A 21398-nucleotide genomic window follows, 5' to 3' on the forward strand; every position below is an offset into this window, starting at 1 on the left:
GCTGAACAGTCGAAGCAAGTCTATACGACCGGTCCGACCCATTGAATGTGGGATCGGCATGAGTGACGTTGTGGGGTGGATGGCGGTTTAGCTTGGCTAATACCTGCGTCCCGTAAGACCTTATAAGTAGAGATGCAACTAGTATCGATGCAGGTATCGTAACATCATATTCTTATCATGCTTGTTTTTCATGAGCCTTTTCTCTCCAGTATCGACCGCGAGTTCGAGTGGAAATCAAATGTGCAACCAATATTGCAATATGTTCGAACAGAACTGGAAAATGCGAAATATGACCACGGTTTCGTATTCTGGCTGCCAGCAAAGGAAGGACTATCTAGACGATCGGTGGACCAAGACAGTGGAAAAGGCGTTTCTGAACAATATAACGAGGACTCTATCGTTGTGGTCTGGGGTCCATTTGAAGACAGCTACATGGTATACAAAAACCTGGCAACCCCAGATACGCGACACATTTACTTCGGTCGGTTGTTTAGAGCGCGATCGTCGGATAAGAATCGTGTTTTCGACAAGCAAAGAGGAGGTGTGCTACTCCTAAGGCATGTTTCTGCGAGCTCAATAGGGATTCAAGTCGAGCCTGGGCTGGAACGACCGAAGCCTACGTTGTATCGACGAGGGTCTGACGCTACGCTTTTTTCGACACATGTCACACAGGAAGTCGAAGCCAGGAGGTACTTGGTCCCGGATACAGCCTTCAGAGTATTGGATGAATGTTCCCAGACGACTAGCTCTCCTCAATCTGGTTTCGGAGCACCTGGTGCCATTGAGCAGAATACATGTAGCCTACCTCGACAAGCATCTTCGAGTATTATAGCATCATCCGCGGCCCGCAACTCCATTCCATGGGATGTATGGCAGCCAATTGATCGTGTGTTGAAGCGCATCAGTGCGGCATTTGAGCGGAGGACCATGACCAAGCGAATTGTCGTTAGGCGTCCGATGGCCCAATTTTGGGCAAACACAAAAGGGGTGGTGGCTGTGGCTATAGCTTCAGTATAGAGGATGAGATTACTGCTCAACGATGAAGTATCTTGTTCACGTGCCTGACTGTCGATGGGTGTCAATCCAGGTTATAGCATTGCACACGCGTTCCATTGCCACTGGGTGCCTATCGGTTTCCTCCAGATCCTTTTTATAAGCTTGTAGCGATTGGTAGGACGTTAAAAACGTAGTGCTGCTTAGCGCTAGACTTGTACGTATGAATATCCAAAGTGACTCTTGTGTACAGTCGAGACTGATCGCGTAGTTGATGACATCTCCCACTAGCTCTTGCTGTAACGACGCAGCTGTGATAGGCATCAAACACAGCATGAAAGACCAACCAGAAATATCGCTTGGGTGTCTGCAACACCAGTCCTTAACACGACGAGCGACATCATCGGCCAATCCATGGCTCTCGATCTTGTGTACAAGCTTACGAGCATACTGCCAAGCGTGGTAATTCTTAGGATGCTGCTCTCCAGACTTGCAAACAGCAGCGAGTTCACTGTGCCAAAATTCTGCTATGCGGTCTTGCGGCGCATCGTTCAGTTCGATGAGTCTCAAAGATTCCACGATATTCGAGCGGTGATACCATAACGTAGGCGACTTAGACTGACGATGAAGTGGAGATGTGAGGATACTGTTTAGAAAGCAAAGCTCTTGACGTAGTGCTCTGTGATATGGGGTCCCAACATGAGGGCCGTGCTCATTTCTTAGCAGCGACAGTGTGCGCTTCCGGTAATTTGCTGCAGTAAGATGCTCAGGATCGAACAGAAGTATGATCTTTGTCGCTTGCAATGCCCATGAACTAGCCAGTAGGTCCTGAGTCCCCCGGTCCTTCATGAAGAACAGGTGCCGAGCTTCCACATAAGCCAAGGCGAGTACCTTTTTCGGGATTCCTAGGCTCGATCCGTCTTGCATGGTAATACCATCCGGCGGCTGTATAGCAGGAGGCAGAATCTCAATCTCAATAACTTCATCCGCGTGCTCCTGGAAGTAGTTGCTCAAAGACTTGTAAGCCAGCTTCTGAAACTCGTTACTCTGACCATCTTTGATTGCCATGGCGGACAACCCGGGCGCTTTGATGGTACGGGTACAGAGTGAAGGCTGGTAGACGTGTGTGAAGGAGCAACAGTGTAGCGAATAGATAGAAGCCTTCGCGCACGGCCCCCGCCTTAGCTTGCTGCAGCTGCCAAATTGCCTTATGACATAGCCCAAGGACGCTTCCACCCCGTCTGAAAACACGATGCAATGAGAACACGCTGCATCGCGACACTGGTCCAACGTCCCCGAACATGCCGTCCCTTCTACTGGTAGTCTTCACCCTGCAGCTACTGCTCCACATCATCAACACGGTGGGCGCAACCACGGTTAATGAACTGGTAAGCCCCGCATCAAGTTGCAGATGCGCAAGGACGTCGGATTGACACATTGCAGTTATGGATTCTCTACAATAAGCTACCGACGCCTACCTCTGGATCTGCGCAGAGATGCCAGGTTCTCAAGGCAGACATTGTTCGTTTGAAGCGCGAGCTGGGCAACACGTCGCCTCAGGACAATTTCTCAAAATGGGCGAAACTGGACAGGCAACACAACAAGGCTATGGCTGAGTTCCAAAAGCTGGGTGTGTATCTCTTCTGACAGATGCTTTGGACATCTTTGCAAGCTATAATCGCTAACGCCTTTTTGTCTAGATGGCTCCTTGCGCTCACATCAGTCCACCTTTACATCCGCCGTCTCGACCCTCCGCTGGCTCGGCACCCAAGGCCTTCGCTTCGTCCTCCAGTTCTGGTTCTCCAAGTCGCCCATGTTCTGGATTCCCGCTGGTTGGGTGCCATACTATGTTGAGTGGATACTGAGTTTCCCGCGCGCACCACTTGGAAGCGTGAGCATAAACATTTGGGGTATTGCATGTGCCAGTATGATAGCACTGGCAGCAGAGGCAGTAGCGGCGCTCTGGGTACTTGTCATGAACAAACCGACCCCTGTGGCTGCAGAGAAGCAACGCGAGAAGCAGGAGGCCATGGCATTTAGTGCAAACCAGAAACCTACAGAGAAGAAAGAATTGTGAGGGAATCGCGTGGGTACGTCCTTTGCTTCAGGACACATATGTACAACATCAATTATCAATCATCAATCAAATACGCATTCGCACTGATTCGCGTCACACACCGGTTGATGTGGAACGGGTATGTCTCCCAACAAAAGACGCAAAGTCGTCGTGGCTTTCGCTCAGACACTGCAACACGAGTGGGATGATCTTGGCAGATCCTTTGGCTTCTTCTAGGCTACAAATTGAACTCGTGATCGTGGAGAGTAGCGAATCACCGAGTCTTCGAAAGAGCCATGTTCTAATCTATACTCCTTCCCCATAGACGGAAAAGCGACGCGATGCATGGTAGCCGACATAAAGCTACGTGTTGTGACAACATGCGCGTGGTTTTGCTGAGAGCGAAGGGTGTTGTTTGGTGTGGAATGCTCACATTAAAAGTTCGCGAGGAAGAAAAGTGAGAATTCTGCGCTAAGACAGCGCGGGCCGACGGTGCACCGAAGCGCGCTTACCGTGTTCAGACTGCTACAATCACCTAATCCGAGTTATTCACTTTCCTTTGTTGTGGGGGTTTTGCAACATGATTACTGCTTGAGTGTGACAATACATGCCGTAGATGGGAATAGCCATAGTTGTGTACTCATGAATACCTTGGTATGATCAAAGACCAGGTCGTCCACTCCGCTTACTAGCCTCATTAATACCTAGGAAATGTCAATCGATCGAAGAACGTGATGAACTTGATATGCAAGGACACTTCGTGCTTGTAAGCTAGACATGGCTGCCTCTACGCCTCTACGCTTGAAAAACTTGGCTTATCCAGGTGATCAGGTCACGTGTGGTAGATTCCAGGGTACCCGTGTACCGAGGCAATAGGCAACAGGCACGAGAGAAGTGACAACCATCGAAGTATCGTTGTTTACATTTACTGTTTACTCTTGGTCGCATAACTCTAGCGATCTACATTGAAACGACATTGACGGCTCCGTGGCGTGAGTGAGGGGTGGCTGGTCCAAAGGATACCTCGAAGAAAAAAACTGCGCATGCCGTTGATCGTGCCTTACGTGAACATGATCTACTATTTTAGACGTTGATCATCGTTCAATAGCCTGTATTCTGGTTTAGCTCCTTCGGCTACTGGAGGGTCGCTTTCAATGCAACGACACGGGGCGAAGACCGGTGCCACCTCGTGTTGTGCCGCTGGCTACACGCGTACCTAGTTGGACAGTCTGGCGAAGGTGAAGTGCAACAGTCTTCGGCTTATTATCTTCGCTTTTCGAAACCCATTGACAAGGCCAAGCGAGAGTGATCGAAGCCCAATGATGAGGCTCTACTGCGTCTATGTGGGTCTGTGCACATGACTTCCCCATATCCGTACGAACGGTTCAGCGCTCGCCGGTTCCAGGCCGATTAGAGGCCGGCTGAGATCCTGATCTGTGGAAGGGACTTCCCCGCAATGTGGAATGAAGTTGTTAGGTGCAGTGATCGCTCGAAGGCTGCGCACCTTCTCCTGACAGGGTTTACTGTGTACGTACAAGGCGTCTGGGGAAGCAGGTCACGGCTGGTTCCTCGAGTCAACGTGCATACTGGCGTTTCCTTAACTTTGTTAGAATGATGCTCTAGTCGCAAGCTTGTGTGAAACAGTTTCGTTCGACATGACGGTGGCCGCTGTTGCATGTTCCACCTATTGCGCCCAAACACACTCATGGCGCAACATCCACTACTTTTCATACAAGAAAGATCAGCGAGATTTCAGGACTTGAGCGTACAAACATCAGTCAGGCCATGGGGCGATCGCCAAGGCTAAACGGCGCCGCCCAGTCAGCAGCGACAGAGCCGGCATTTCGGTGAGATTCGACCGGGACAGGCGCTGTGACGAAATGGCGTTTCTCTCCCCACAAAGTGGACAGATGCTCCTCCCAATGACGATGCAAGGATTCAAACGCCGGCCCAAGGCCGTCTAATACGTTTACAAGTCGCGCATTTAGCGATGCACACTCCACATCGCTCGCCGCAGCTCAACTGCCCGCCTTTCCTGGGGTCGGTAGTCCCTTCACCGCATCAACCCGCGTGGTCTTGCGCACTGTTCGACTCAACGCAGCCGTCTCCTTCGCGACCACCCATCTGCACATCGTCTCTCGCTTCCTTTCCAGACTATACACGTCGCCTGTACACTGAGACTCGACGAGGCTGGCGCCAGATAATGCCGTGGCCTGAACATCAGATCCCGAGACGACCGCGACCGCGATAGCGATAGAACACTTTTCCGTACCCACTGGTCGCTTCCCTCTATGGCATCGGCATACATATCATAGCGCGGCGCACGAAATGGCGGATTATGACATCAGAAATGGCGATTTTCCTACGAGAGGGCCCGTGGTGCTGGGAGTTTCGGCTGCCACGCTTGCGATATGCTCCGTCTTCGTTGGCTTCCGTCTAATTTCCAGATTTCTCGTCGTCAGAAAACCAGGATGGGACGACTACACAATGATCCTTGCATGGGTTCTCGCATTTGGCGCATCCTTCTCTATATGCTATGGCACAACGAAAGGTTTGGGACGAAAGCAGGAGAACATACCCCCACAATGGCGGGAGCCCATGAAGCAGTCGTCATTCGTCTTCTCGGTCCTCTATGTACGTATATCATGCTCTATACACAAGTCGCCCCCACTAAGACCCCATAGAACCCAGCTTTGATGGCCACCAAAACCTCAATTCTCCTCTTCTACCTCACGCTGTCCAGGACGCATAAAGTTTTTCGTTGGGCCACCATCACGACTCTTGTCGTTGTCAATGTTGGTGGATTGGCTTTGACTATTCTAAACCTACTTCAATGTCGCCCTATTGGTGCTGCTTGGGATTCTCCAGTTCCCGATACAGCTCACTGCACTAACATAGTCACGATATATCTTTCCTCGGCACCGCTCAACATCATCACCGACATAGCCATTCTATTTCTACCCATGCCCATACTCACTAGTATGCGGTTGCCGAAAAAGCAGAAGATAATACTGGTCATCACGTTCGGTTTCGGTATCTTTGTCGCAGTCGTCGATGTTATCCGTATCGCATACCTGCAAAACGCTCAACGCGACACACTCGAAGCCGCTCAACGTCAGTCTTCTGAAACTGGCAACGAACAGAGAAACACTGGCGATTTTGCCTGGTTTTCATCTTTATCCTTCATGTGGAGCACTGTGGAGATCAACCTGGGCATCATGTGTGGATGTGTTCCTGCTCTGAAGCCGCTCGTCAGAAGATTCCTCCCTAGTTGGGTTATCGATCATACCATGCGAGACAACACGACGCATACAAGCGATGAGGCCGTACTTCACCCCGACATTCTTGACTCTCGACGGCGGTCAGATCCGCTGACACCTCCCGCCTCTCCGCTCAGCAAACCTCCTCTTGCTCGCAGAAGCGGCGGTGACGAGCCTATGGGCATGATGGATTTTTTGACTACGCCTGACATGACTGAGCTACCTCAACTGAGGCCATCGAACACCAATGTTACGTACGCAACGACCGCCCGCACTCAGCGCCAACCAACTTTCTTCGACTTCGTCAACACTGGACAGAAAAAGAATATTACCTTACGGAGCAACCGCGAGAGCGTATACCCTGTGATAATGGTGACTATACTGTTCTTCATTTGGGGTTTCGCCTATGGCTTCTTGGACGTTCTTAATTCCCGCTTTCAAGAAGTAGCCCGCACAAGCGAATGGGAGACGGTCGGTCAACATAGCGCCTACTATGTTGGCTATATTGTGGGACCTTTAACTTTCGGACGGATCGTCTTCAAGACTTGGGGTTTCAAAGCATGCTACATGGTCGGTCTCTCGGTCTATGCTTGTGGAACACTCGTCTTCTGGCCTTCCGCCGTACTCAACTCTTTTCCAGCGTTCCTTATCTCAAATTTCATCACTGGTGCAGGGCTGTCAACCTTGGAACTCGGCGCAAACCCATTCATAGCCCTCTGCGGGCCACCTGAGTATGCTGAAGTGCGACTCAATCTATCACAAGCTGTTCAGGCTGTTGGCACAATCGTCTCCCCACTTTTGGCGAAGAAAGTACTCTTCCCTGCCAACGCTGCGAGCCTGATCGACGTGCAGTGGACATACCTCGGCATATCCTTTTTCAACATCGTCCTTGCGATTGTCTACTTCTACGTACCGCTTCCCGAAGCTAACGACGAAGAACTGGAACTTGCCAGTCAACGTACTGTACCCTTTGCCCGCGAGGCGACCATCAATATTGGATCCAAGCCAGTAAAAATTCTCTGGATTGGTCTGGGTATGGCGGTCTTGTCACAGTTCTGCTATGTCGGCGGTCAAGAGTCCACTTCCACCTCGTACAAGGAGTACGTCAATCGCGTCTCGCCTTCAGTGGATTACGTATCACAGCAAGCCTATGGACACACAGCGTTTGCAGTCTCTCGATTCCTGGCAGCTTTCATCGACATTTGGGTGAAACCGCGCTTCAGTCTCTTAGTCTTCTTTCTGGGCGCGATTGCCTCCGCTGCCGCGGCCATGCATGCTTCGGGCAGTGCTGGTGCAGCAGTCATTGTCATCGTCATGTTCTTCGAAGGCCCGCTATTCCCTCAGATTTTTGCACAGGGGATACGAGGTATGGGCAAGCATACGAAAGATGCTTCCGTACTTCTGACGGCAGCTATTGGCGGAGGAGCCGTCATCCCTCCAATTATGTACGCCGCACTCAAGATCAACAATGCACAATACGCTTTCTGCGTCATCACGGCAGCCTATGCTGGTGGTGCATTGTATCCTATCTACCTCAACTTACTACCTGCATCCCGGAATCTCTCCGACCCTGTGCGCGACGAAAAGACGAGGAAAGAATCGGAGGCTGGGGAGAAGCGACGGGGTTCCACAGGCGAGAAACTGAGGACATGGAGTAAAGTCAAGAAGAGGTTAAGTTTAAATAAGGAAGATGAGAGACTGCCCTCTGTTGAACACAGAGAAAGGCGCAGTTGGCCCGAGGGATTAGCGCCGCGGAGTGATAGCTTGGCCATCGAACCTGTACGGACTCGTACACCGAGCTCATCAAGTTCGATGAGCAGCAGTTGACAAGCTTGTACCTCGGCGCGTTGTTCGACGTGTCTACGCTGAAAGAACTGGTTTTTATATCGCATATGGCGTAACAGGGAGATACCACGGGATTGTTTACATTTGGGACCCGACCTAGCATAGATGGTTCATTCACATCTTACGTATGGCAACTTCGTAGCCAAATACAATCATTGCTAATACACCATTGTCACGACCAATATCGTAAGATTGTGTTCCTTTTTGTGAGGATGTCTATATAGCTAATGTTCTCAATATTATGCGCTTTGAACCCTTTTGTTGAAACGTGAAAGGAAGATACGAATGCCACATCGATGAATGCGACTTGTCGGTCCTGCGACAACGCAATCGCAACCTAAGCCACTTCAAATCTTCGAAATCTACACCAAGCTTGTCTGTATTGCGGACTTCAATAGAACGTAAATATATTGACTTTCCTGTAGCACATGTAAGTCACGCATCGCTGTGTTGTTCGTAGTTGAAAGAGACATGTACCTATTTTCTGATAGAACAAAATTCTGCAGTGCCTAATGCCTCTCACTCGAAACACGTACTCGAGTCTGGTGGTGGCGAAGGAAGCAATACTCTCTCGGTCTCGACGAGATTGAGCAGCATTCAGTGCGGTGATTTCTGATACTCAAGGCAATCATCTCCTATTCCCTTCTTTTTCTTTTTCGAAACCACAGAATCTGTTAGTAGCTCGTCTGTTCTGCGTCTTCATAGTGCCACAAGACGGAATGATTCAGCTCTAGATACAATGTATGTTATCATAAACCATGATCATCTGCGGCGTCATAAAGTATGGTCATCGTGGAGCAAAAGATTAACTCGGCGGAACGAGCTGACTAGTAACATGAACACGGAAGAATTGCGGAAATGATTGAGCTTCCCTAGGTGTACACCAAAAGCGACATAGAATGTGTCACGGACGGTGTAGACCATCGCTCTAGAGTAGCTCTTGTCAGCAAACTTCTCATCCGCGGATAGCCATTACACAAAGCCTACCCAACGATAGTTGTCCTGAGCACGGGGTTCCGCAATGGTGATGCCGATTTCATCCATATTCCATCTTTCAGTTGGTGCTTGACATAATGGTATTGCCATGAACGCATCCTATGTCTCTCTTATGGTGGAAAGGTACAAACAAAGCTGTCCCATGGTAAATCCAGATTTAGAGCCTTTTTTTTATAGACGTTGGCCGAACCGTGCTGGCGGCCATGGCTCATTATTCTGATGCTCCTTGTAATATCGTCGTCAAGGTTTACCTATCTTTTTCTGCCCTGGTGGAATTTGTTGACGTGGACCCGCAGAATCATCGCATTGACAAGCGCTTTATCAGACGCATGTATTCTGAGTATGTCCTGTTTCTGATGCTCGGGTTTATTTTTATCGTGGGTAGCTTTGTCAGGATGGTTTTCTCTTGACAGCCTATGGAAAGCATCCTCAGTGGTATCATGGGCGGCATCGGGGCTAACATCCAAGATCTGATATTGATCTGCCAATCCTGTCGCGGAAGCAGACATTGCGCGATTCCGTTCAGGTAGCTTGGTAGTGCAAAAGAGTAACGAGGTATTAAGGATGTGGTTGTAGAAAAATCAAGGCGAGTCAACAACAAACGCAATGAACAGCGTACACTAGTGCGACATGTTGCGGACACTCATCGTCACCCACTCATCTCAAATTCGCCCACGGAAGCTCCATCTCTACTGTCTTTATCTCTATTCAGCAGTGAGTAACCGAGTTGGCCACTACTCTCTAGGGTCCATACTGCGATGATACAAAAAAGGGAGACAAAGGTGATGGGTATGAAAACGACGTGAAAGTTGAATACATGCTGGGCCTACACAAAATCGCTTACAATCGCTATCATGATACAAGAAGAACACAAACTATCTCGACCGGTAAACGCCTGACCCATGCTTATGTACCTCGGAACCCATGCTTCCAACTAGCGATCAATTACCCAATTAGACGACTTCAACCGTCGAAGGAGGTCATAGGACCAATGCGGCAGCAATCGCAACCACGAAGCCAAAGTAAGTAGCACTAGGTCGCAGTAACACATTGGCGACAGATGTAGTACCGCAGCACTCACGGTCATACGTAACGTTGTTTGCACGGGCAGCAACTTCGAAGACGGAACCGTTGATAGGCCCTTGGTTATAGAAGTCGACGAGGAGGAAGTTCGGTGGGCGGTCCCAGTTAGCTGCGAGAGACGTGTTAGCAAGTTGCAAGAGGAGAAACTGAGCTGGAAGTGTGGGAATACGCACTAGTGCAAGTGTTGGTCATAGCACCCAGGCTGCCCTCTCCTTCCAGACCGTTGGTCTGGTTGATCTGGGCTACATTAGGTACCAGAAGGTTCAATCCAGCAAATGAAATCTCGGCATTCAAGTTGTGGTTTGCCATGTACATGATATCTCTCATCTTCTCCTCAGCCATCCCTTCGGGCCTGCCAAGCGTACATGGGAAATCGGGGTCGGTGGGAGAGAAGGGTGTTTCCCACATATTGTAAAACTCCCATAGCATGTATGGAACCGCATCAGTATCGAAGTTGTAGTCGATGAATGTAATGACACGGTTGTTGTGAAGGATAAGTTCGCCGAGCGTTGGCCAGTCATCGAGTTCCATGGCGGTCTTTGGTGGCTGGTAGACGTATTCGATCAGGCCAGACTTCTCGATCGGATCAGCGAAGTTGGAGGATGTGACGAGTGGCTTGCCATCGTCGGTTGTTTCGTCCCAGTTGGAGTTGCCGAAGAGAATCGTGATGACGTCGAAGGGGTGTGCTTCTACCCATGCGGTGACTTCACGAAGGTAGTCTTCCACAGTACCAGCGTTGAGCAGGTCGCAAGACGAATGGCAATAGTAGAGCGTGCCATTGACGTAGTGGGCTGAGCCCTGCAGCATGCGGATACCGTCGTTCAGTTGTTGTGTCACGCCATACTCTTGGTTGCGCGCAATGTTATTCTGTCGCGTGTAGGGCGAATTGTGCGCAGCTACTTCGGTGATATTGGAGTACTTGCGGTTGCAAAACTCCAGATAGTTATTACACGGCTGTGTGTTTGATGGCAGCGCCGGAGCTGTCCCAGTGCCAGTCGGTGTCAATGTCCTGTTCCCTCCTCCGATGTTTGTAACGGGGTCTTGAGTGCTTGTAAGTGAGGCCGTGCCATTGGCCGAGAAAGTGCTACCAGACGGTCCAGAAGACGCAGGCGAGGTTATGGTCGCAAATGTGCTGCCCTCGAAATCCGAAGGAACGGTTGGGTTGGGAGCCGCATCATCGCCCGTCAGACTCCGCTGCGATCCAGATAAGGTGATGACTGATGGAGTCACCGAGGCCGAGCTACTCTGGGCTGCAGTGAGGCCCGCAAGCCACACCACGGAAAGTATCGCCCCCTTCATGATCGCCACAGGGGTGGTTGTTGTTTAAATTCGCGACCAGATTATAGGCTCACAGGTGGGAACAGATATCGGCTATGTCAATCCTTCTCGAGTGATAGCGAGAGCTGTACAGACGTCCAGGTGTATGCAGTGGAAGTTCCAGCGGGTCTGGTTGCTATGCAGTGCCGTTCGATCCGAGTACGGGGTAAATGAGTACGCTGGGTACAACGTCGTACAATGGGCACAAACGGCGTCGAGAGCGAGAGGATGCGGAGAAATACGCAGTTAAAGAAACGATACCTGCTGCAAAGAAGCTGCTGCTGTTGAGAAATTCCAGACGACGATTGTTTTCCAAGCCCCCCCGAACGGACCACCCGGGACTCCCTAGTTAGGCAATATGCTATGACGTAAAGCTCTGTTTTAAGGTTGCGAGCCACGCGGGTCTTGTCTCTCATCCAACGATCTGCAACAGCCGCGCCACCATTTTAGCGCGACACGTCATGTGCGCGAGTCTGGAACGACGAGGCTGCGATGGCTACAAGAATGGCATGCACGTCAAAAACGTAGCAGCATCGATATCGATGCGCATGCATACAGGGTATACATCCATGATTCTGAATGGTTTGGTTCACTTGGATAGTGGGAAAAATTACGTTAGTGGTTGCTGCAGTCATATGTCAGTTGTATGCTGCTAAGGGCTTGTCAGACATAAAGATGGGCAAGTATGCCGCCTGAACAAAACTATATATACACGTACGTGAAATGCAGCTTCCCAGATACTACAGCTCAGGCCGTAGGCTTGACGACCTACGCACTAGACGGCCCACTACTAAAGAACTCCTCGAATTTACTCTTGCCCTTCAGCTGCTCAATCTCTCTCTGTAGCACATCAATTCGGTAATTCTTAAACGCCTTCTCAATCCTCTCCCTACTCGCCGGGTCCTTGGTAACCGTTCTCGCTGCGCTGGCTGTACCCGTCAACAGACCCAGTTCACCACCAAGGAAGAGGCCGCCAACGGAAAAGAGGAAGTAGGTCGCAGCATCGCCCCAGCGTGAAGGCCCAGATATTTTCGCTGTGATGTCTGGGATAGGCTCAGTACGACCATCTGCGAAGCGCACTTCTACCGGCTTCTCCATGGCTCGGAAAGCTCTGAAGTATGCAAGGCGCATAGCTCGTAGTCGGAATGCCGTATAGAGTCCTAGACCTAGCCCGACTGCTGATGCGAAACCAGTGTGCGTCGAAACCTTGCCGCCCGCTTTCTGAAGTATGTCGCGATCTTGTTGGTTGAGGCTGTTCTCGGTTAGACATTGCTGTCCTAGGCGGCAGTATGAAGCTGCTTACTCATGTTGCAGATGTTCTTCTGCAAGCTGGCGGAGATCCTTCGACCTGCGGTCACGGAATGCTGCTAGTGATTCGGCCATTATGTTTATTCAGATAAATGAAGAAGTTGGAAATTCGAACAGCAAAGTACGACAAGTGTAAAATGGCTGTGGAGTACTAAATTACCAGAGCTTTAACCAAGTTTTGCAGTATTGTGGGCGGTTCATGATGCTTCCAGTCGCAACCATGACATCATGCGGAGGTTGCGGAATCTAACCAGAAAGGAGTAATGGACACACGAGCACGTCGTGATGGAATCGGATTCACGCGGGTATATAATCATACGCACGAAGATTCGAATGCACACAGAGATGGCATCATCTGCGCGTGTAGAAAGAGCCAAACGCAACAGAGAAATAATCATGTGCACCCAGAGAGGTGAATTAAACAGGTCGAGAACCTGGTTCACTACAGTTCAGGATTCGAAAGCGATGCTATGCTACGGTGTAACTCAAAAAGAGATTCGCTGGGCGCGTCATGCTCTTACCAAACGCCATACTCGAAAGAGCCCACAAACGCCGTGAGCCGCATGTCAGCTCGCTCAAGGATATCACTACATATATCTTCAGATTTAGAAACGAGATGTCGCTTTATAGCTTTGCCTTGGCCTCAGCTTCTGCGGCGCTCGCTTCCTGATTCCGGGTAACGTTGCCAGTGCCTGTACCCTCTCCAAAGAAGATGACTTCAACTGTCAAATCATCTCTGTATCGTCGAGAAAAGGGACTTGGAAGAGTGAGCAGTGCACTCAGCTGATCTTGGTCCTTTCCGCCAAGTGCGTTTCGAACAAGATGAGTTGCTGCATTCTTGTCTTCGACTACGAAACGCTCGTTCAGGCTGGTCTTGGTACCCCACTGCTGCTGGCGGATTGGTGCACGCTGCCCCTCCCCTTTCTCACCTGGCTTTTGCTCGACAGGCAGTTGCTTTTGTGTTGACCACCAACTTTTGAGCCAGGACTGAGCCTGTGAACCTTGACTGCTCGGGTTGCCCTGAGCATCGAGCCATTGCCCAACTAGGCCAACGACCTCTTCGTTGGTAAGCATTTCCCACAAACCGTCAGTAGCCATGACCACAAAGTCGCCTTTTTCAGGCTCTACTTTGGTTGTGGTAATAACAGGCTCAGCAGTGACATATGGGGGAGTTTTGAGTAGCGTTGACGGTGACCGTGAAAAGTAGGACTTCTTGAGCTCTGCATTCGTCTCGAGCGACCACTTGTAGGAGGCGTCGCCAAAAGCACGGGATGGCTCCAGCCCACCTAGGATGCGACCGTTACGTACCACATTGGGCTCACCTGGGTGTTCTCGGCGTAATCGCTCTGCCTCGCTTGTGGTGCCGCCAGTTTGGTCTTCAGACAGAGGTGTCACTGTCCACTTGCCATTTGGGCCTCGTCGACCTAGGATAGCGCGCGAGTCACCCGTGCAGGCAACTCGCAGCAGTTTTGACTGGCTATCGTAGAAGGATAAAAGTGCACAAGAACCGGACAAGGCGGGGGCAAGCAGCTCGGCAGCAGCGATCTTTGACTGAGCCTTCCGAACCTTTTTGACAGATTCGTGTACGATCTCGTTGTCTAGCTTGATGAAGCCCGTCTTGATGGCTTTGTCAATAGCATCGGAGCTCGGGAAGTGGAGTGCAGGGTCCTCGACGGCGGACTTGTAGGTCGTGTTGAGCTCGCGTGCGACATAGGAAATGAGCGTTTGACGGAGTTTGGCTGAAGTAACCCAGCCACTGTGGACATTAGCATTGAAATGACGCGTAACCTTGATATAGGGCAAGCCTACCTGTGTCCGTCGAAAACACCCCAGAACATCCAGTCGCTGGCGGGAGCGCCATTGTCGGTAGCTGCCAGATTTGATGGTACCTCGATAATCTTCTCGGCATGGTCATCTTCGATCGGAGAGTTGCTGGGGATCTGCACCACGTCGTATCGCACAACTCCCTGTCCCCTCCCTACAAGCCACGACTCCTCGTTTTTCCTCAACTTGGCAGTAGCTTGGTCGGGGTCCAGCATCTCCAGCACCTTTCTACCGTAGTCATCCGTCTCTTTTGAGATTGGGCCAGTGCCGGTGATTGTTCCCGTATAAAGTTCACCGGGGCCGACGACCAGAGCCTTTCGTGTAGGCTCGCTACTCGCGGCGTTGGTCAGGTTCCTCGCTTGATCGGCGGGTGAATGCGAATGTCCTGTCGAGGATTTGTCGCTGTAAGCATAGAAGGCACCCGAGGCGAAGGCGGCAGCCACTAACGCACCTGTGAGGGCACGTAACTGCATGGACGAGGTAAGGACGTTGGGGGAGGTGCGCTGGCGGTAGTGATGGTGATGATGAGCCCGGAAGCCTAGGCCATTGCTCGGCGCGAAGACGCCGACACGACTGCGGGCAAGCTTGCGCAGGCACGGGCGGCGCGCAGAGCGAAGCACTTGAAAGGCAGCCCGCATCTGGCAGGTGGAGTGAAGGATCGTTGAAGTGAGGTAGGCCAGCACGATGGACTACAGCAGTGAAATCATGGTGCAGTTCGGGAGAACGCTACATCCAAGCGCCTAAGCGGGGCCAATTATCCCCTGTTCGTACAAAGCCGATTGCGCCTGCGGCTAACATTCCAAACCACCACTACGACGTCATCACGTTACCGCAACCACATAATTTTCGAGGCAACAAAATGTCTTCGCGAGCGTTGCGCCGGGCGCAGCGAGAACTTGAAGAGAAGCAGATACAGGAAAAACTTGCTCAAGATGACCAAGACGAGGACGAGTCGGAGCCTGACGTGGCGCCCAAGACAACGGCGAAACCCAGCTTGTTCGCGATGCTAGGCGATGGTGGTGAAGAAGATGAAGAAGAAGATGAGGAGGAACAAGAAGACGCAGACCAGGACGTCAAACCCAAGGTTGGAGATTCTGATGGACAGGCCGAGGCCGAGTCTATGCCTGCATCAAAGCCCTCAAAGAAGAGCAAGAAGAAAAAAAAGAAGGCAAAAGCTAAAGGCAAGGCTACAGATGCCGACAAGACTGCTGCTTCAGCCAAGAAGTCAGATCTCGATGAGATCGATGAGGCATTGCTTGCTCTTAATATGGCCATGAACGGTCGGACGGAGACTGGGCCCGATCAGCAGGACACTATTAGTGAAGAGAAAAAACAGCTCTTTTCCGTGCTCAGTGTGGACACACAACATCTTCATGCCGCCAACGAGATGAAGAGGCTCTTTGGTCGAGCAGCAGTGCAAAGTGCCGAAGATGAGGCGCGGCCTCGACAACGTGGTCAGCAAGGTGGCATCGCCGCTGCAATCGCAGGGCGTAACGCCCCTGGCAATCGCAACCTTGCATCTTTGGGACTTCGACGAAACATTTTTATTCAAGGCAAAGAGGAGTGGCCACGGGCTACCTCTGGTGGTCTCGGCATGGAGATTGTTGAGAAGCGACCAGATGGCACAGTCGAGTACAGGTTTGTTCACAACAAAACGTATCAGGATGTCCAGCGACAGTTCCAGATTTGCGTTGCAAGCATGGACTCTGAGCGTATGATCCAACTCCTGCATCACAACCGTAAGTCCCCTTGTGTTTTATTCAAGTCAAAATACTAAATCTGTCCTTAGCCTTCCACATTTCCACTCTGCTCCAGGTATCCGAAATTGCAAAGCAACAAAGAGAGGCTGCTGCTGCGTCCGACATGTTAGAGCGCGCCCTTTTCACTTTTGGACGCTCTGTGCATTCCACCTTCTCTGCAAACCTGGCGTCCGGCAAAGCCCGTATGGACTTTCGCCGTCCGGAAAACCGCGAATTTTGGCTTGCTGTATGGCGCTACATAGCCACACTGGGTGTTCGCGCGACATGGCGCACGTCGTTCGAGTGGGCTAAGATGCTACTTGCCATGGACCCTGAACACGATCCTTATTGTCTTCGGTTACTTATAGACCAATTAGCCCTAAGGGGGCGAGAACCGGGAGCCCTGATTGACCTGGTAGAATCAGACTATCTACAGCGAGAGTGGAAGGTTCCGCCAAACCTCGCCTTCAGTGTTGCGCTTGCTCACGATCGTGTCAAGCAGCCACAAAAAGCACGCTCGACGTTGCGTAACGCAGTAAAAGAGTACCCATGGCTAGCGGCGCGCCTGTGCAAAGAGTTGGACATTTCCCCAATACCAAAACCTGTATGGGGAAAAGAACCAAACGGCGAGTACCAAGAACTATTATGCCAGCTTTATGTACCCAAGGCGAAGGACTTGTGGAACAACACCGAAGGAACGACTTTGCTTGTGGAAATCTGCTACTCTTTCGAAGAAGAGCTGGGAGCTGGGGAGGACCCATACTGGCTTGCGCAAATGCCAGAGACGGACCTTGGCAGGCATGTCATTCTTTCGGATAACCAACCGCTCATGGCTCTTCTCGATCCCAAAGTCAAGGCCAAGTTCACATCAGTATCTGACCCACTGCCTCCTGATGACAGCATAGAATCCTACGATGCTTCTGTAGCTGGAGCACTCTCAGGGCGCCCCCGCGATCCTGCGGTGCGAGAAGAGCTACTAGCCGAACTCGAACAATTCCAAATATATTTCCAAAGCATAGGAATAGACAGGTTGGTGCAGCCAGGTCTGGAGCAGGAAGGGTTAGCACGGGTGCTGGAGGAAGCGAACAGCAGTATGGAAGAGTTTGGCGAGAGAACACACCGCTTCCAGATGTTACGAAGGAGGTTGCAAGAAGAAGGCGTGCAGTTAGTATTCGATGGACAGGCTGCTGAGGGTGCAGGCGATGGCACAGGCTCGGAGACGGATGAGTAGCGCTGGGGGGCCATGCTGCGCAATGTGCGACTTGATCAGCGGGAGCGCCTCACAGCAAACGCGTGTCATGTCATGGAATGATTATCGATACTTGGAAGTAGAGTTTGCCGCCCAGGCGAAAAATGATGCCCAGTACTATTCAGTCATGGGTATCTTGTCTTGACCGTAATGCGTGATATTACATGTGCAGCCCCCCGCGCGTCTTCTGCAGGGCGAATCCCAAATCTGGCCCCACGCCAGCAATGCTTGGGCCTTGGATTGCTGAGCAGCATCTTACGATAGAGATAGTTTGTTTTGTCGGGCTGTAGCTAATTATAATGTAGGCTAAAAGTATACAGTCGGCGTTATCCTGTTTGCCTCTATACAGAAGTTGGCGCGCGTACCTTCAGTGCATATGAAAGGTACCAGCTGGAAGACAGCTAGCTTCTTCGTAGAGGCGACGCGGCATCTGAAACACATGGGACTCTAGAGTAGTAGAGCCAAATCAGAGCCAGCCACGTCCGTGCTCGACTGCGCTAAGAAAGTTGAGACCCTGTTGCCGCTCGTGAATGTGACGTACCAAAGGATTGTTTATAGTTCGAGCGGTGCATCTCCGCATAAGCCGCACCGCCGCACCGCCTCAGGCCCTCGGCCAACTCTTCCAAATACCTAGGTATTCTCTGCACACGTGCTCATATACTCGATTCGCCCTCGATTCTCGTCCCCCGTCAACCGCAACCCTGACTGAAGCTCCCCACCACCATAGTTCGGCGCCATGAGCGGCGTGCGTGCTCACATCGCCAGTCGGCTGCGCAGCTCCTCGCTCTCAGCAGTACCCCCACCACAGCATAGTTCCAACTACTCCCCCGACCTGGCCAAAATCGCGGCTTCCGTCCTCTACCGCTCGCCGCTTCCTTCGCACGAGGGAAGGCCCGTCTTCATCCTCAACGCCGCCGCTCTCCCAGACTCGCACGAAGCAGACTACGACTCCCTGTTGCCTTATGTTCTTGCGCGTCTGCCGGAAGAAGACGAGTTACTCAAGGGGTTCGAGTACGAGGTCGTCTTCTTTGCAGGAGATGGCGATGGCTCCGTGACTAGCAAGAAGCACCGGCCTGGCTGGGGCTGGTTTCTACAGGCGTACCATGTTCTATCCAGGGCCATGCGAAAGAGGCTACAAAGACTATACATTGTGCACGAGAAAGCTTGGGTGAGGATACTGACCGAGATCTTCTCTACCATTGTCAGCCCCAAGTTCAGGAGAAAGATCTACCATCGTACGTATCTACATGTCCCCCTAGCGCGCACCAATGCTGACTCCTTCCAGTATCCAACTTGACTCAGCTTGCCCACGAAATCCAGATCCAAAACCTCTTGATTCCTCCTTCGACCTATCTTGCCGACCGCCGAGTGTCAGAGCACATTTCTGCCTTCAATGGCAGTGGGAAGCGAGCATTCGGTGCCCGCACTCCCTTCCCTACAGCCACTAATGGCAAGACACGCTTTCCCCGCGTCTTGCGAGAAACAACAAGCTTCGTGCTCATGGAGCAGAACATCACTTCCGAGGGTCTCTTCCGTGTACCCCCACACTCGAGGCTGCGCGACGCGTTGAAGGAGGCATATGATAGGGGCCAGAAATACATCATCTGGAAGGACAACGACGCAACACTTCCCCTGCCGCCATATCCACATGCAGAACACCAAGATGAGATACTAGCTGAGGTGGTCCCAACCGACGCATACTCGGTCTTTATGGCAGCAGCTATGATCAAAGCATGGTACGCATCTCTGCGCCAGCCCATCTTCCCAACAGACTCGTATCGAGATCTTAAGCGACTCTATGGGGATAGCCAAGAAATCCTTGAACTCGAAAAGCTCACAGATCTATTTTCGCCAACCTCAGAGTGGTCTTTGTTACCTGGCATATCCCGCGAGATCCTATGTAGGCATCTCCTGCCTCTCTTGAGTGCCATAGCCGCACGTGAAGAGGAAAACAAAATGACGGCCGAAAACTTGGCTGTTTGTTTCGCACCAGGATTGCTGTGTGGTCCCGATCAGCTAGAAGACGCTAAGATGTCTTCCATAATTAGGAGAATCTTTACGCAAGCAATTGACATGTGGACTGAAGGGCTAAGAGAAGCATGTGGGCAGACTGAGGAAGCTTTCTACCAAGAGCTCAAGCTACCTGGAGACGAGAACGACTGGGAAGATCCTGCAGATGCGAAGCGAGATTCTGCAGATAGCAAAGGCTCGCTGGAAGATCAGATGAGTGGTATAACGCTACTTGACAACGAAAAGTTACCTACCTATCACGAGCCACAACAGACACAGAGTGAGGAATTGCCGCCTCCATTACCACCACGGTCTCGCGCACCGTCAGCAAAATCCTCTGCCGATTCTGTTCAGCGGAAACCTGCACCGCCCCTTTCAGTGCCTCCTCGCTACTCTACTGTCATATCAGATGCCCCTGAAAACGTCGCCGAATCACCTGTGACCTACGCTGCGACCACTGATGGCTTTGCTCCACCTCGAAATGACGACAATCGCATCGGTCAGCCCCCCAAGGTACCACCACGATGGAATGGACAGTCGGATGAGAAGAAGTCTGGTACGAGTAATCCAGTTCCAGTCCTTCCCATGTCAGCATCTATTGGCGCACAAGAAGACGCTTCATTTCCCCACGTTTCTACTACTGCTACTGTTGCGCCTAGACTCAACATTCCTAAAAGGAAAACCCTGACTTCGACGCAGATTGACAATGTTTCCAAGGCCGTCGTCGCGCAGGATGAAGCTCATAGACAACCCATGGGCGGCATGGCGCTTCCTGGGCTTACAGGTAATTACTACAGCAACTCTGCCGTAAAGCGAGGTCCGTCATCCACATACGCATCAAGCGAAGGTGTAGCATCGCCTCAAATGACCTCTCCGCAAAGCGCAGTTTCGGCACCAGCGACAGAATCTGCTTTTCGCCGCCCAAGCATCCACTTCTCTGCAACAAAAATGAACCGCAGTCCTAGCATCAACTCACTCGCTCGACCTGTTTACCCGGTAACCCCTCAAGTTCCTATTATAAGCGTGCCCACAAAGGCAAGCACCCTTCCCGTTCCGGCCGCGCCGCCCCGTCTACGCACTCCGAGCCCAAGCCTTATGCAGCGCATGCCCAGCTTCGAGAATTTTGCCAAAGACCAAAACAAGGGTGGTGCGGAAGCTGAAGATGGGGCTGCAAGAGGCAGAACACTGAAGCCTAAGAAAATGAATCTGAAAAAGCAATCGGTTGAAGATCTGAGGCGGTTGTATGAGGAGCGTGCTGGTACTGCTAGTGTTCTTGTTCAAGCTGGAAAGCAGAAAGGTGTTTGAGTGCTCTACGGTTATTTTAGGCGGCGTGTTGTGTTGATTACATGTTGCTGGCGTGCTTCACACTGTATTACTCAACTGGACTCCTTATTGTTTCTCTTTCTTACACATGTTTATACCCTCGACATCTCTCATCACCTATACCTATCTTTCCTGCATATCTATACATGTAATCACGATAAATCTGATACACACCTTGTCACTCCCGCTTCTACTGTTACAGCTGCGTAATCAGTCCGGCTTTTCGATTTGTCGGGGGGAAGCATCACGATGGAACTATAATCATACTGAAGTGCGCACACAGGTGCTCTGTTAGGGTTTGAAAGTCGAAAACAGCCTCGTGGAAGCCAGATTGTGAGTTGTCTGGTAGTGGTTGTTTGTATGTTGAATATGACCATGTCTATAACAGCTCGTAG

The 21398-nt window shown here is 51.2% G+C and overlaps 8 protein-coding genes across 8 annotated transcripts; 4 read left to right on the forward strand and 4 right to left on the reverse strand.

Annotated features, from left to right (window-relative positions):
* Positions 1–1053: 1053 nt before the first annotated feature.
* On the reverse strand, positions 1054–2061 carry J4E82_001341 (uncharacterized protein; the record flags this gene model as incomplete). Its single annotated transcript, XM_051727656.1, has 1 exon — positions 1054–2061. The coding sequence occupies one exon, from the start codon at positions 2059–2061 to the stop codon at positions 1054–1056; it is 1008 nt and encodes a 335-aa protein (XP_051592501.1).
* Positions 2062–2294: 233 nt separating this feature from the next.
* Positions 2295–3070, forward strand: GET1 (GET complex subunit get1; the record flags this gene model as incomplete). The annotated part of the gene is made up of 3 exons (XM_051727657.1): positions 2295–2381; positions 2437–2623; positions 2694–3070. 3 exons carry the CDS (start codon positions 2295–2297, stop codon positions 3068–3070), a joined length of 651 nt encoding a protein of 216 aa, XP_051592502.1.
* A 2466-nt stretch (positions 3071–5536) lies between these two features.
* Positions 5537–8136, forward strand: J4E82_001343 (uncharacterized protein; the record flags this gene model as incomplete). The annotated part of the gene is made up of 2 exons (XM_051727658.1): positions 5537–5683; positions 5734–8136. The coding sequence occupies 2 exons, from the start codon at positions 5537–5539 to the stop codon at positions 8134–8136; spliced, it is 2550 nt and encodes an 849-aa protein (XP_051592503.1).
* Positions 8137–10130: 1994 nt separating this feature from the next.
* On the reverse strand, positions 10131–11532 carry J4E82_001344 (uncharacterized protein; the record flags this gene model as incomplete). Its single annotated transcript, XM_051727659.1, has 2 exons — positions 10131–10342; positions 10407–11532. 2 exons carry the CDS (start codon positions 11530–11532, stop codon positions 10131–10133), a joined length of 1338 nt encoding a protein of 445 aa, XP_051592504.1.
* A 786-nt stretch (positions 11533–12318) lies between these two features.
* On the reverse strand, positions 12319–12933 carry J4E82_001345 (uncharacterized protein; the record flags this gene model as incomplete). The annotated part of the gene is made up of 2 exons (XM_051727660.1): positions 12319–12802; positions 12854–12933. The coding sequence occupies 2 exons, from the start codon at positions 12931–12933 to the stop codon at positions 12319–12321; spliced, it is 564 nt and encodes a 187-aa protein (XP_051592505.1).
* Positions 12934–13482: 549 nt separating this feature from the next.
* Positions 13483–15155, reverse strand: J4E82_001346 (uncharacterized protein; the record flags this gene model as incomplete). The annotated part of the gene is made up of 2 exons (XM_051727661.1): positions 13483–14614; positions 14668–15155. The coding sequence occupies 2 exons, from the start codon at positions 15153–15155 to the stop codon at positions 13483–13485; spliced, it is 1620 nt and encodes a 539-aa protein (XP_051592506.1).
* Positions 15156–15541: 386 nt separating this feature from the next.
* On the forward strand, positions 15542–17652 carry J4E82_001347 (uncharacterized protein; the record flags this gene model as incomplete). The annotated part of the gene is made up of 2 exons (XM_051727662.1): positions 15542–16421; positions 16472–17652. The coding sequence occupies 2 exons, from the start codon at positions 15542–15544 to the stop codon at positions 17650–17652; spliced, it is 2061 nt and encodes a 686-aa protein (XP_051592507.1).
* A 754-nt stretch (positions 17653–18406) lies between these two features.
* Positions 18407–20985, forward strand: J4E82_001348 (uncharacterized protein; the record flags this gene model as incomplete). The annotated part of the gene is made up of 2 exons (XM_051727663.1): positions 18407–18905; positions 18956–20985. The coding sequence occupies 2 exons, from the start codon at positions 18407–18409 to the stop codon at positions 20983–20985; spliced, it is 2529 nt and encodes an 842-aa protein (XP_051592508.1).
* Positions 20986–21398: the final 413 nt, after the last annotated feature.

The sequence above is a fragment of the Alternaria postmessia genome (genome assembly GCF_024291825.1).
Source record: "Alternaria postmessia strain BMP 2775 chromosome Unknown scaffold_5, whole genome shotgun sequence".
NCBI classification, from domain to species: Eukaryota; Fungi; Ascomycota; class Dothideomycetes; order Pleosporales; family Pleosporaceae; genus Alternaria; species Alternaria postmessia.